Source organism: Mesoplodon densirostris, chromosome 2 (assembly GCF_025265405.1).
Source record: "Mesoplodon densirostris isolate mMesDen1 chromosome 2, mMesDen1 primary haplotype, whole genome shotgun sequence".
Lineage (NCBI taxonomy): Eukaryota > Metazoa > Chordata > Mammalia > Artiodactyla > Ziphiidae > Mesoplodon > Mesoplodon densirostris.
The window spans coordinates 136703474-136719165 of NC_082662.1; the positions used below are offsets into that span (position 1 = coordinate 136703474).

At 38.8% G+C, this 15692-nt stretch overlaps 1 protein-coding gene across 3 annotated transcripts in view; it reads right to left on the reverse strand.

Moving 5' to 3' along the window:
- The window catches only part of LPGAT1 (lysophosphatidylglycerol acyltransferase 1), a 77895-nt gene extending 62714 nt beyond the window's left edge, over nt 1-15181 (reverse strand). Inside the window, exons 1-3 of one of the 3 annotated variants that reach the window (XM_060090930.1) lie at nt 15012-15181; nt 14554-14748; nt 13408-13672 (exon numbers count right to left, since the gene is read on the reverse strand). In XM_060090930.1, the coding sequence (XP_059946913.1) occupies nt 13408-13672; nt 14554-14679 (391 nt within the window). In that variant the 5' untranslated portion in view covers nt 14680-14748; nt 15012-15181. Of the gene's footprint in view, nt 1-13407; nt 13673-14553; nt 14749-15011 lie in introns of those variants that run through there. The other 2 variants (XM_060090931.1, XM_060090932.1) reach the window with 2 other exon arrangements.
- Nucleotides 15182-15692: the final 511 nt, after the last annotated feature.

Consider the following 15692-nt stretch of genomic DNA (forward strand, 5'->3'; position numbering starts at 1 on the left):
CTGCACACTCTCACTTCTCTCTAGTCCATTTCCACAAAACAGGCAGAATTACAGATACAAATCTGATTTCATCGTTACAGTTACAAATTTCAGATACGAACCTGGGTTCATCATTCCCTTGCTTAAAATCCTTGCATTGTTTCCTCTTAGGATAAATTTCAAAATCCTCAGTAAGCACTACAAGGCCTCAGTAGACTTGGCCTCATCGGCTCACCCCCACCAACACCACCATCCCTACTACTCTGCTCTTCATTCACTCCATGCTGCAGCCAACCTGGCCTTCCCTTTGTTCCTCAAACACAACAAACTCTTTTCATCCTCTGTATATGTGGTCCCTCCCCTAGCATCACTGGTCCACTCATACTTGAAGTCTGAGTCTCAATATCACTTTCTCAAGGAGGCCATTCCTCCCTGACACCATCATCTCCAGAACAAGCTCTCTGTTACTTACTCTTATAGCCTCTATACTTGTTGTTTTCACACTTGTGAGTACACGGTTATCATGTGACTCCTTCTGTCTCCCACATGAAAAAGTCAACAGGAGCTGTCCTGTTTTATTTGTCCCTGTTTTATTTCCACCACCAGCATGGTGCTTGACGGAGAAGGCACTCAAATATTTGGTATTAGAATAGGTGACTGAATGAATTAGAAGGTAGTTAAACATAAATTACTTTGAAGCATTTCATAATTTACAAACATAAAATTCAGTTAATATTTTAGTTAGACTATGGCTTAAATTACTGATAATAAATTATTTTTATTTATTGATCAAAGCACAAGAACTATATTGAGATATACTATTAGCTAAGTGTAAATATCTTCAAATGTATTTCTAAAACTATTCCATAAAGTTAGCTTTTATTCATTTAGACGTACCTTTCCCCCAAAGGTTAATATAATTGTTTTCCTAGGCATTAATATAATAATAATAATAATAATGGTAATAATAATATTATTATTATTTATAGAGTACCAAACATCATGCTATTCACTTCACATTTAAGCTTCACAAGAGATAAATATTATAACCTCCATTTTTAAAGATGGTGAAACTGAGGCTCAGAGAAGTTAAGTAACTAGTTCAAAGTTAGACAACTAACAATGGGTGGTAGCAGGACTCAAACTCATACTAACTCATAAGTCAATGTTTTGGGACTTCCCAGGTGGCAAAGTGATTAAAAATCCTCCTGCCAGTGCAGGGGATGCAGGTTCGAGCCCTGGTCCGGGAAGATCCCACATGCCGTGGAGCAACTAAGCCTGTGCGCCACAACTACTGAGCCTGCGCTCTAGAGCCCATGCTCTGAAACAAGAGAAGCCACCGCAATCAGAAGCCCGCTCACCACAACGAAGAGTAGCCCCCGCTCGAGGCTACTGGAGAAAGCCTGCACACAGCAACAAAGACCCAACGCAGCCAAAAATAAATAAATTAAAAAAAATTTTTTTAGGTCAATGTTTTTTTCTAATACGTCATGCTGTCTCCAATATCATACTTATTTAGCAATAACTATTATTTGTTAAAAATACAACATCTGTATATAAGTATTTGAGGCTTAAAACAGCTTTAAATGATTATTTCAGCTTTAAAATGACTGCCTAATTTAGCCTCTCATATACAAAAACTAATTCTATCCCACCCATAAAAAACAGCCTGTGACTCATTCAAAATGACACCCTTTTTCCTTATCCATGTAATCCATACTTTATTCTGCAACATAAATTTAGCTTCTAGTTAATTTTCTTCTCTGCAAAGACCTCAATTAACTTTAAAATTAAATTAACTTTAACATCACATGAGTGGGAAATCTGTATATTGAGCTCCATTTTTCAGAAAACTTTTCGCAGGAGCATTTTGAACACATAGTTCATAGCAAACTCAACTATTCCCAAAGCCATCCATCAAAGTAGAAACTATGCCCAAAAGCCTTTTGGTAGAAATTAATCTAAATTACACTCTCTAACACAGTATTATACAAATCAATAACTTTGCTAACTGGCAGTAGGCAGTCAATAAGCATTTGATTGATCAATCACACAAGATACTTCTACAACTAAGGTCCTGTTTTCTTGACAGAGCAACAGGAAAGAAATAGTTATTCCTAATCACACTATTTCTAAGACAACTCCTAGTGAAATACATAACTAGTAAGCATTTCTTCAACACAGAGGTAAAAAGGGGTGATTTAACCCAATTATGAATGTTAATTCTTGAAAAGCACGGTTTTCAGTAAACACTTTTAAATCCCAAACAGCTTTAAACTAGTTCTGATTAGTGAACTAGCCTCATTATTTAAGTCATTATACATATCAAAAAGGATCATGAATTTTTAAAGAACTAAAATACAGCAAAATATACTTAACATTAAAACTTAGTACAAAACTACAGCAATATAAAAAGCGTGGTACTGGCATAAGGACAGACATATAGATCAATGGAACAGAACTGAGAGGCCAGAAATAAACCCATATGGCCAACTGATATTCAACAAGGGTGCCGAGATCATTCAATATGGAAAGAACAGTGTTTTCAACAAACAATGCTAGAACAACTGGATGGCCTCCACATGCAAAAGAATGAAGTTTGGACCCCTACCTTACACCATATAGAAAAATTAACTCAAAATGGATCAAAGATCTAAACATAAAACCTAAACTCTTAAAAGAAAACATAGGTGTAAATCTTCATGACCTTGGATTAGGCAGTGGTTCCTTAGATGACACGAAAAGCACAAGCAACCAGTGAAAAAATAGATAGGGTATAGTATATAAAATACAAAAAAAAATCTTATAACTCAATAGTAAAAAGACAAATAATCCAATTTAAAAATGGGCAAAGGATTTGAATAGACATTTTTCAAAAGACAGATAAATGGTTAATAGGCACATGAAAAGATGCTCAACATCATTAGTCATTAGGGATATGCAAATCTAAACCACAATGAGCTATCACTTCACATCCACTATGATGGCCAAATTAAAACAACAACGACAACAAAAACCCAGAAAATAATAAGTATTAGTGAGGATATGGAGAAATTTGAACTCTCCTACTCTGCTGGTAGGAATGTACAATGGGACAGCTGGTATGGAAAATAGTTTGGCAGTTCCTCAAAAAGTTAAACATAGAATTATCATATGACCCAGCAATTGGACTCCTAGGTCCAAGAGATTTGAAAACATATGTTCACCCCCAAATTTGTATATGAATGTTCATGGAAGCATTATTCACAATAGCCAAAATGTGGAAACAACCCAAATGTTCATCAACTGATGAATGTATAAACAAAATGTGGTCTATCCATACAGTGGAATATTATTCAGACATACAGAGGAATAAAGTACTGACACATGTTATGATATGGATGAACCTTGAAAACACTATACTATGTGAAAGAAGCCAGACATATAAGGCTAAATACTGTACAATTCCATTTATATGAATGTCCAGAACAGGCAAATCCATACAAAGTAGAGATTAGAGGTTGCCAGGGGTTGAATGGAGGAGGAAATGGGGAGTGACTGCTAAAGGGTTTGGGGTTTCTTTTGGGGTAATGAAATGTTCTAGAATTAGTCAGCACTGATGGTTGTACAATATTGTAACTATAGTAAAAACCACTTATTTGTTAAATATAGTGAAATTTATGGTATGTGAATTCTATCTCAATTTATATATACATATAAATTTTTAACATATACAGTAAAGTTATATTGATCATAGTTTAGTCTTTTGATGATTCAAAAACATCTTGATGTGTTTAAATTTACAGGTGTTTTATCCCTTAAAGTGTCAAATAATGTAAACTCCAAGTTAATAGCATATGCAAAATGTGTTTATATACCTGATTCATAATGGTTTCTTTAAGTTTAATGAGTAATAAAAAAGTTTGGGGAAAAGTGTTTTACTAGCAAAGCTTGATCAGATCTACCAAACCTTAAGAAAAAGTATAACCTCATAACTAAAATTTATTCATGCTTTTTACAATACTATTTTAAAATTATCTGCACTATAATTTAAAGAAACAGAAATCAACTAGACTTGCTTTGTCTTTCATATTCAAAACATGAAAAGCAAAGGGAATAACTAATTTTTAATAATCTAGATTTTTATATGACTATATTCAAAAGAAGAATTGAGACATTCTACTAATTAATGAGTGCACAAATAACAGGAAACATTTCACTGGGCTAGTAATATGGTACATGAAACTTGAAAAACCCGTGACCACAGTTCTTACTAATGGAACTTTATTCTTCAGTTTTCATCACATGCCTCTGCTACATGAAATCATGAGGTCACTAACAAGCTTTCAGTTTTAATGGTAGAACTCATTAGTATATAGGCACTATTAAGGCATATAAATGCAAAACTATCATGTGCCCAGCAGAAATAGCCTAGTAATTGTTACTTGAGTATTTTTAAATGAACATCATCTGAGCCTCTGGGGTCCAGGCAGGTAATGTAAACGAGCAAAGCAGGTCCAGAGTAAAACAAGGAAGGCATGGGCTCTTGGGTGAAGTGGAGAGCACAGGCCCATCTGAAGGAGGCGGTCATCACTTAGCTCCAGCAAACTGCTGCCAGATGTGAGAGGCCCACACAGCCAGATTTCTAATTTCTCAAGAGCTGGAAATCTTGGTTTTATCTTTCATGTTTTGGGAAATCCCCCTAATTTTGAAATGTTGGCAACTAATTTTAAAAAAAGTTGAAATACTGCGAAGGTCAAATAAAGCCCATCAGCTGCTGAATATGGCCACTAGTTTGCAAACTCTGAAAAGAAACTCTTGAAACTAGTTTGTAACAGATAAACTATAAATATACTATATTTAATAGAGATAATACACTTTTTATTTTACTAATATATATTATATACACTTAATATATTTAATCATAATATACTATAAATATATTTTCAAAGTTTGGGAGCACTAGTCATCCTTAAAGTTTTCAAGGTGGTCTATAGACCAGACACTAGAGAGCAGTAGTAATGTTACATTTCATTCATATTCCTTACTCAAGTATCAAAGGTAACTCACTTCTTCCATACATTTTGGTGACATTTTCTGACTGTAGCCAAGTGGATATCTTAACTATACTCCAGTGATAAGTATTCCAAGAATAAAAACAGTTTGAGAACCAAAACCCAAAACAGTTTAGGGGGAAAAAAAACTTGGGGAGGCTATTTCTTGCTTTTGGACAGACCTTAAAGAAAATTAATTATGTAACAAAGTTGGTCTCCATTTTATAATAATCAACTAGTAGTGCATTAGAATGGAGACAGAGTTGACTGAATTATAATTACATAGTTGAATAAAAGTCTTATGTTGCACTTTCTGGCATGAACACAGTAGAGTTATAGACGCGAATCTTCCTGGAAAATATACATAGCAACAAGGAGAAAGAGGAAAAGAAAACCTCACAAAACTTTTCCAGCAAACCTAGGAGAAAAACAAAAATATAAAAACTCCAAAATACATGAGATCTGACTGAGATCAAACAAAGCTGATATCAGACAGAATCTATATTGGGAGTGGAGAGCAGAGACAGAGACAGAACGTGTGGCATGTGATGAGGAGGGCCCAATAATGGCAGATCTCAGAAAGCAACAGCAAAAACACACATTCTTAAGGAGAGGGATTTACACTGGCATGCTGTGGCTGTGTCCCTCCAGTCACAGCTGCAAAGGAAGGAGTGGCAAGTCCAGAATTGATGGCAAAAAGCCTCCTAGACTCAGTCTGGTTTGGAGAGGCAGAGGACTTGTGGCAACACAGAGAACATACACAGGCGTCATATGTAAAAAAAACTATCTCTGAGGCAGAAATATGGAAATATACCTTGGCCCCATCCACACCTCCTACAAATAACTGAGGAAAATCCAATTCACTAAATCACAGGGAATAAAAAGGTAACTGGCACAGCACTGACTTGGAGATACTATAAGAAAAATGGTAGAAACGAGCAGCATAACGTACCAGCTGTCAAACAATACTGCTAGAAAAACATTACAATGGAGAAGATAAAAACTATAAATATTCTTGCATGAATTTAAGAAAATCAATGAAGCCACCCCACTACGAAGAAGCTCACAAAGCATAAATAAAATAAGAACTCAAGGAAGAACTGTCTAGACAACAGGAACAAAGGAAGCATGAATTGGCAGAACTCAAGGAAGAAACAGAAGAAAAAACAAAAGCATCACAGAATTGAAGAAGAAACTGAAAGCAGAACAAAGAGACATTGCAGAAGACACTGTAAGAGACATTAAAGACAGAAACAAACAAGTGAAAAAGTGTTTAAAAGGATTAAAGAGAAAATAATAAATAAAAAAGATATACAAAGGGAGATCCAACAGATATATAATTAGGGTCACCAAGAAAGAAAACCAAAATGATCAAACAAAATAAATATTTAAAGTTATAATTAAAGAAAACTTTCCTGAAACAAAAATAGATTTGAATCTACATATTAAAAGGCACACATGTGCCAGTATATCCTACACCACCATATCCTAGTAAAATTACTAAATATTAGAGACAAAGAGAGAATCCTTTGGGGCCAATAGGCAAAAAGATCAAATCAGTAATCATAGGAAAAAATTCAAGTTGGCTTCACACATCTCTACAGCAACATTTAATGCCAGAATACATCTGCACGACACCTGTAAGATACTCAAAGAACGAAAGAGTGAGCCAAGGATTTTATACCTGCTAAGCCATCCTAAGTGTAAAGCAACAAAAAGAAGTTCTGAAAATGTTGTAAGAATAATATTCCCATATTATTTTCATGACTCGTTATTGAGAAACTACCAGAGGATAAACTTTAACCAGCTGCAGGATAACTGGGAAAAACTTCTGCAAAAGTGCTTGGGTGAGCATTATATATATTTAACTGAAAAATTAAGACTAAAACAGAAAGAGATAAAGGTGATAAAATAGAACACAAACATTATAGGCTATAACAATGTATAAATTCAAATAACAAAAATTGGGTGAAGGGAGAAATGGAGCAGGAAGTATAATAAACTTACTGCCTACCTTGATGTAACAGCTGGGAGTCAATAGATAGACTTAAAGCTCACAAATCAAGCAGTAGAAGTAAAAGCATACATAATAGTGCAAATGTAAATACAATTGTGAATAAATACTATTCACTACTACTAAAACTAAAACTGATGCAGAAGAGAAAGGGGAAGAGAGAAGAGAGTATTTAAAAAGAATTTTACCTTTCTTCATAGAAAAAAGCTAATAGTTACTATGAATAGAGAACTAAAAATATCTTATAAAGTAACTAATAAGACAAAAATACAAACCTTTCTAATATCAAAAGAACAAAAAAGCAAAGAAAGACTACACAGTGAAAGACTTAACATTTATATAATTAAAAACAGAAAGCACAAAATATAATGACAGAGCCCAGACAAAACATGTCTGACATATCAATAAATGTAAACGGATTCAACTCATATTGAAAGAGATTCTCAAATTGACTCATAAAGCAAAACCTATCTCCATGCTGATTTACAGATAACATCTAAATCAAAATAATTTAAATAGTTTGAAAACAAAAGGATGGGCAAAGATATACACGGCAAATGTAAAAAAAAGAAAGTAGGAATTATTTGACCCAGCTCTTTCTGACTCCAGAATCTGAGGTCTTACCTATAAACAAAAACTGCAAATAACGTTTCATGTGCTTCTGTAATAGTGCATGTATAGGGTATGTGTACATGAATGAGTATACCTTATATATTTTTAAAAACTGTAACAAATTACTCAATTATATACAGTTTTTGAAATAAGACTAGATATCAAATTTCTGAGTTTAAAGAATTTAGTAATATTTACCTTTAATGATATATAAAAATTTTTCCATATAACAATCAAAACACTACTGAAAACTCCTCACCTGGATTTATGTCAAGATCAGCTGTCGATCTAAAAGCATGCAGTAGCTCCTTATTCTATGACAATCTACTGTCAAGCACTCAAATACTAAAATTTGAGTTGTTCTCTGAATCTTAAGGAAGTGGCATTTTATGAAATTTATAGCATACAACAAATTATTCTGTTGAAGCAACAATTTTCTTTTAACCTCTTGCAGAAATCCACAGCTATAATATTGCTTTCAGGTGTTAAAGATCTGTAGCTTCAGAAAGAGATTTCACGCCTCAGAAACAAAAATATGGGTAGTAAAAATTAAGAAACATTCTAGGAATATTATATAAAGGTCAATAACGGCTCTATAAATACCAAAATACACTGGTGGCAGCATCAACTCAGTTAATGCATAAGAGGAAGTAATTGTGAAATCTGTGCTTCAATTTCAACATCAATAATAAAAGGGGGGATAATAATAGTACCAACCTGACAAGATTGTTGTGAGCATTAAATGACTGAAACACTTAGTACACTGCTTGGCTTATACTGCAATAAATGTTAGCTAATATTATCATCACAAAGATATAAATTTCAAACTGATGTATTATTCAAATCTTTTAAATCTATTATAATTACTGATGATAGAATTAGCCCCACAGAGAAATATTTCCCTAATGGAAAAAAAAAAGAAAGTAAAGCTGCGCCTTTCCTAAATGCCCCACTCCCTCTCTGCTACCACCTACCCCTGGAGCGAGATCAGGAGCCCTTCCTCTTTCATCCCATGGTACATCTCCATTAGAGCATTATACCAGGATGTGTTCATTGTTGTTGGCACTGTCTTCCCCACCAAGGCTACTGTGAACTCCTTAAAGTCAGTGATTATGTCTTTATGCATCTCTACACCTCCAGGGCACCCGTTCCCACACATAATATAAGCTCAATTAAGGTGTGTTAAATTAACAAATGTGGTATTGTAGGTTTTGTGTGTGTGTGTGTGTGTGTGTGTGCGCAAGTGTGTGAAAAACATGATCCAGTTCAGGGTTTATATTCTGTGGATTGCAATGATCTTGATTACAGACTGAGCTGCCTTAGCTGCCTACCTTCCTGAAAGGTCTGTTATCGAGATCAGGAAGGTAGGCAGCTAAGGCAGTTCAGCTGGGACCACGAATGAAAGACGGGATCTTTCAAGAAATATTTAGACACTTACAGAGTACCCTGTGAGCACCAGGCAATGAACCGGGCTCTAGGGTTGTAAAGAAGACCACATCTCTGTCTATAGAGAGCTCACAGCCTGGTGGGCACGGAGCAGGTAAGGATCTCCCTCCTACTAGTTAAGTAGAGATGTTAAAGCTAGATCAAGACAGCTGATGCCCAGAATTCTCCTAAATTTCAGTGCTCTTTCCACGAGAACAATGCCTTTCAAATGTTGACAGGGCTCATAGTAAAAAATGTATTCTGTAGCACTACCCAGTACAGACACATATACTTCTGATCTTTTCTATTTAATTATTTTCTATTTCACTTTTTTAAAATGTTCATCTTGACACATTAAATTGGTTTATGACTCAAAGGTGGAAAAATACTGCTCTAGAAGATATATTTTAAAACTCTCCCTAAAATGTCAAAGTCAGATATAATTCCTAATAATTAATTTTTCTAACACAATGAATGTCCCAGCAAAAAAAAAGTAAAACACTATCAAATAATCAAATAACCCCCAAAGACTAACACAGAGCCATGACAGCTGTCACTTGGGGAGTGGGAGGAAGCTAAACCTAATCTCCATCAGCTTTCTCTAAAGTAAATACCCGATCTAAGGGAAACAGCTATTGCTAAGCAAAAACAGGGGGCTTGGTGGCAAGTCCCCTGGCACCTCAGCTCTCTTCCAGCCAGGCTGTGGCCCAAAAGACTCTCATCATTCTACACAAGAAATTCTGGAGCTTCCACTTACATTGAATATTTTAAAATTATTTTGTGTAAGAGACTTTAATTAAATGTGTTTGGATGGGGAACAATGAATAAGTGAATGAAAATCAAAATAAACATCTTATTTTAAAAAAATCTCTCACTGATATTTGCCAATCTTCACTTAAATTGAGGGCAGGGGAGTGTACTGATTTACCCCAGATCTGAATAAAGCATGTAGAATTGAATCATTAATTAAGGTAATAGGTTTTTTGTTTGCTCTTGAAATAAGAGAGCAAGGCAGTACACAGCTTTTCCTCAACGTAAGATGCTTATACAGCACTTCCCACTAAAGGAAATGTGATAACAACAATCATCACTACCTAGCTGCATATGAGAGATGAAGAAACCCCAATATTCTGAGTTATTTCAAGAAATGTATTCCCCTGAACAGATGTAAAGTCAGAAAGACGCAGAAAGACCAGAAAATCCCTTTCCCTCCTCTGTGTCCACAGACAGTACTCCAGCTCTGAGAACGCAGATTAAGTACAAGAATGTTCAGTCAAGTTCTTGGGCTTACTAGCCTCACCATTCCCCTTCCAAGAAGCATGTCTGAGTTTAAAGGACTCATTTTTTGTGACATTTGCCTCAAATTAAAGGACAATTTTATAAAACTTTAATAAATCTTCCTGTCTTCCCCAAAAGAAATCTGTTTAGAACTATGTTGAGAAAAATATTCTTTTATAAAGATAAAATGCATTTTTTTCTAAGAAAAAGGAGAATGTCATACCTATTATTTATCAGCTCCATCCAGTAGAACTTTCTGTGATGATGGAAGTGTTCTATTATCTCACTGTCCAATACAGTAGCCACTAGCCACCTAGTACCGAGCACTTGGAATGTGACTGGTGTGACTGAGAAACTGAGTTTTAAATTTATTTCATTTTAATTAATTTAAATTTAAATAGCCATATATGGCTGGCAGCTACCATACGGGGCAGTGTAGATTAGATAATCAACTTAAGTCCTCAGCAGCAAAGCTGAGTAATTGACTTACCTTAGACAGAATGTCACAATTTGAAAATATATTCTATACCAATATTCAATTTTCAGCTTCCTAATTAATATTTAGTTAATTAACATTTAAGGTTTCCTCAGAAGTGGCTTTTCAACAAAGTTTGGCAATTTTTATTCTAGAACGTGAACATACTAGATCTGCAGAGCAGGATTCCTTTGGCAACGTTCAATTTTCCATCTGTGAAACTTAAGCACAGGGAAAGGGGAAAAAAAACAACTTAGGCCCACCCTCCTCTTGATACAAAGGTAAGAAATAAAACACATAATCTATACAAAGCCTAATACAACCTCCTAGATTCTTCTGGGAACATCTGCTCACCAACCCTTGCCTATGTTTGCTTCTTTAGACCCAGTCGTGGCTTTCAACAAAAGTCATTCCTACATTTGCTTGACCTCTTGACTGTGCTCTGTTATGACCAGACCCTCTAGAAGTATTCTACTTATAGAAAGACCATTTAAAATGTACATACTAAAATATCCTATATTTAAATGAGACCAACTGATCAAATGATCAAAAAGCAGTAGCTTGAAGAAGAGCAGATGCTTCAGAGAGACTAAAATATGCAGATCATGCCAAGACCACCTTCCAAGCAGGTGGCAAAAGAAAATGCGTAGTTCTATAGGCAGCAAGGAAGAGACTCCCCAAGAAAATATGCTTAAAAATACACTGCAGCCTTGCTGTGGCCATAGGATAACTAACTTTAACTTCAATCAGCACCACTGCACTCCTTACAATCTCAAGGTAAATGCCAAATTATTTTTTTCAAGCTTCTCATCATGCTAATACTTACATGCAAATATTCCACAAACACACACACAGGCACAAGTGTTTCAGTAATTTCATTATTTTTAAGTAGAGTGAACTTCTAGAACTTGTATCTAAAAATACTATGAGCTCATTTAAAACAAGCAAACTTAGGTATACTGTGCAAAGAACAAAGACACTAATACCGCATAGCATACTGGGGAAAGCTCAGATTATACAGAGCAAAGCAATTCTATGACAGCAGTGCAGTTCAGGTAAGAATTCAACACCATAGATGAAAACTTCATTTTTTTTTCTCTCCCACTACTACTGCTACCACCAGGTCCCAAAAAAAGGACTCAAAGTTCACCTACTGTATCTAAAGAGCACTGGGATCTCAACAAGACACGTAACAAAGAAGCAATGCCTACACTATTCCCCAGGCTTCAGGTCTTGCAGAATAATAAATGGCATTGACAGAAGGAGAAAAGGCTTCATCTGGGGCAACTAAGAGCACTCTGATCTAGCAAGAGACTGTCAGACTCCATAAAAGCTGTGTGCTGTCAGTGCCCTCACATGTGTGATTAAAATCTGGAGATGTAGCCTGGGCAGGAAAGAGGGAGACAGAAAATTTTCAATGGGGAACTGCAGTGCAGTTCCACCCTAAGAGTACCCTCCTCACTCTTCCAAGATACGACCTACAGCATCTGCGGCACTATCTCTAAGGAGCTTATCAGCTATAAAATTCTATGATAAAGCCTCAATGTCTAAGACAAATGCCAGAAACCTCAGTGCTTTTTTCTTTATCCTAATTCTTAGAGGGAAAAAAGTCAAATAAATATAATAAACAATACAGAATTTTCACAGCAGGGGCATAAGTTCTCAAAGCACATAAGGCTTATAAACAGAAAATAAACACTACTTATTCAGTTCTTTAAAAGTTTGCTTCAGAATAGAATTAATAAAAATCTACTGGGGCTTCCCTGGTGGCGCAGTGGTTGAGAGTCCGCCTGCCGATGCAGGGGACACGGGTTCGTGCCCCGGTTCGGGAAGATCCCACGTGCCGCGGAGTGGCTGGGCCCGTGAGCCATGGCCGCTGAGCCTGCGCGTCCGGAGGCTGTGCTCCGCAACGAGAGAGGCCACGACAGTGGGAGGCCCGCGTACCACAAAAAAAATAAATAAATAAAAAAATAAATAAATAAATAAAAATAAAAATCTACTAAAAGACACTCAGAAGATAAATTAGCTTAACAGGGATAAAACTTAATTTCTTATACTTAATATTCTAATATAGAATTATGAGATAAAACATAGATTCTAGTAAACAAAAGAAACATGTAACAGAAAAGAAAGCCATTTTTTGCTTGGCTTCAAATGTGAACACAGTACGACAGACTGTGACAAAACTTATTAAACTATCTTAGCACAAATGGGGCTCAGTACTTTTTCTTAATGCCCAATGATTATGGGCTAAATGTCTCACCTTTTCATTTTCCAAGCCCTGAATCCCTATAAAACTCACTCCTATTCCTCTAGGAGAGCTTTCACAGACTGGTTTTAATAGACGTCAATCATTTTAAAACATTACTTAAGGAATTTATCAATATATAATTACGAAATTATACTTCTGAAAATTATGGAAAAAAACAACTCAATAGAATTGTTTTCTATTTATTTTTTCAATAGTCAAAGCGTCTTCTGCCCAAAGTGTAATATATATATATATATATATTTTTTAAATCATGGCTCCTGACTTAAGCATAACATTACAAAATTTTTAATATGCATTAAAAAAGTGCTCTCACTCTTACCTGTATATCCAGCATACCATCCCCAAGAAGCCACCATTCCTAAAAGCCATTTGTACATGATTCCTTCAATATACCAGAAGCGCTTACTGTCCAGCAGTCGAAGGGGCTGAAGCACAATTACATAGCAGATGTACGAGGAAATAGCAACCAGGTTGTTGGCGACCATGAAGGCAAATCTCATCAGGGCTTTCACCAAGATCCAGCCCAGCCACGGAGCTTCTTCCAAAGTCACAGCCATTCTCACATTGGAGACTGTCCTGTCTTTCTGAGATGAAAAGAAAATTCATTTAAAAAGGAAAATGGATTAAACACATCTAGATAGTCACCAACAGAGAAATCACCTCCAGCACAAAAATAAATGAAAAAATCGAGGATCTAAGCTTTCCTAGTGTATTACCTCGGCGATCTGTCCGGGAAATTCCAGATGGGGACAGAGAGCAAGGGAGGAGGAGCTGCACAAGGTCAAGGGAGCTGTTCACGGAGGCACAGCTAAGTCACAATATATTTAGCAAATGATAACACTATTCCCACCAAGTAATCTGTGGCCGGCCAGCACCGCGTCTGACTGCAGTCTTCTGTTGGACTTTAACGAAGAAAAATAGACCCACTTGCTTCACACACCCTCAGTATCTCCAAACTGACGATACGGGTGAAAAGAAGACTAAAACGGGGACCTCTCGATCAGATCTCCCAGACACTGCGACATCGGTACCCTCACCACGACCCTTCCTGCACTGATTCATTCCTTTAAAAGGTCTCTCGCGTTAGCAAAAAGAGTTAAGTTAAAATTGTTCATTTGCGGCAAATCGGGTCTTGTGTTCCTTTTCTTATTTTATTTTTTTTTTTACAGAAAAAAAGGGGGGCGGCAGAAAAGAAGGCAAAAGGGTGAAAGGAAGAAAGTGGGCAATAAGGAAAAAAGGATTAAGGACAGGAGTAGGGGGAGGGGAGCAATAGCAGAAGGAGGTGGAGGCAAAGGGCCAGGGATGAGGAGCACCGTTCCCGACCAGAGGGCAGGGAAACCAGGGATGATGAAAGAAGCGGGGAAGAGGAGGCAACGGCAGCGCTCAGGGGGCGGGTGGGGCCCGCCGCGGTTTCCGCGATATGGAAGGGTTAGGGCGGCGGTCTCGGCCCGCGCGCCGGGCTCACCTCGGCGGGCGCGGGCGGCGGGCGGTGGAGCGCGGGAGACGTTGGGGCCAGGGGTCGGCGGCCCGGGACGCGGTGCTGCGCGGCGGCGGCGGCGGCGGGTGTCCCCGGCCGAGGGGTCGCGGTCATGGACCCGGCAGCGGCGGCCAAGGCGCGGCGCGAGCGGGCGCGCGGACGCCCTACTCCCCTCGCGGCTGCCTGCGGACAGAGGGACGGCAGGGACTCAGAGGCCAGACCTGTCACCGGGGCGGGTCCCGGGGAGGCGGGCGGATGCCCAGCACCCCCGCCTCCTTCTTGGGGCCTACCGCGCTCTCGTCCCTCATGCCGCCGCCGCCGCCGCCGCCGCCGCCGCCTCCTCCCCGGGCCACGCGACTACGACACCCCTTCCCCGGCCCCCCAGCTCCTCCCCGGGCCCAGCCCGCCGCAGCCCCGGGGCCTGAGCCCACCGAGCCTGGGGTTACCTCGGGCTGGCCCGGCCCCCGCTGGGGCTACGGGAGCCAGAGGAGCCGGAAGAATGCATGGCAGGCGGAAGGAGGAGCGGCGGGGCCCGGTCCCGCTCCGGCTGCGGCGCGCCCCGCGCCCCGTCCACGGCGGTGCCGAGACTCGGTCCCCAGGGCCCAGCCGCGTTCGCCGGGGCTGGCGGGGAGGGGCGGCCGGGAGGAAGCGGCGGGAGTAAGGACTGCTGCAGAGCCGCCCCCAGAGCGCCCTCTAATGAAGGCGCGGCCGCCGTCGTCCGCCTGCTCAACCCGCGCCGGCGCCAGGGATCCCGCTGTCCGCGGATCGAGGCCCTTGGGGCTGCCTGGCCCCTAGGCCGGGACTTGGCTCAGCCCAGGGCCGAGGAAGAGGGCCGCTCGGAAAGATCTAGGAATGAGCACCAATCCTTACACCACACGAGTGATTTGGTCCAAATTGAGAGCCGCTTTTTAGCCAAAACAGCCGTTTTTCATTGTTAGGGCTCTCCCTCCTGACAAACGCGATCGCTGCCCAAACTGGAAAGCTGTCTCCTTGAAGACTGAATGTCCTCTTTTCTTTCCTAATGAAACCCAGTTGCTCTCATGACTTTTCTTCTGAATCTCCCCAGAGTATTAAGGTCTAGAGTTTAAAATCAATTCATGTTAAGTGCCAAAACTCTTGTTCCTGGA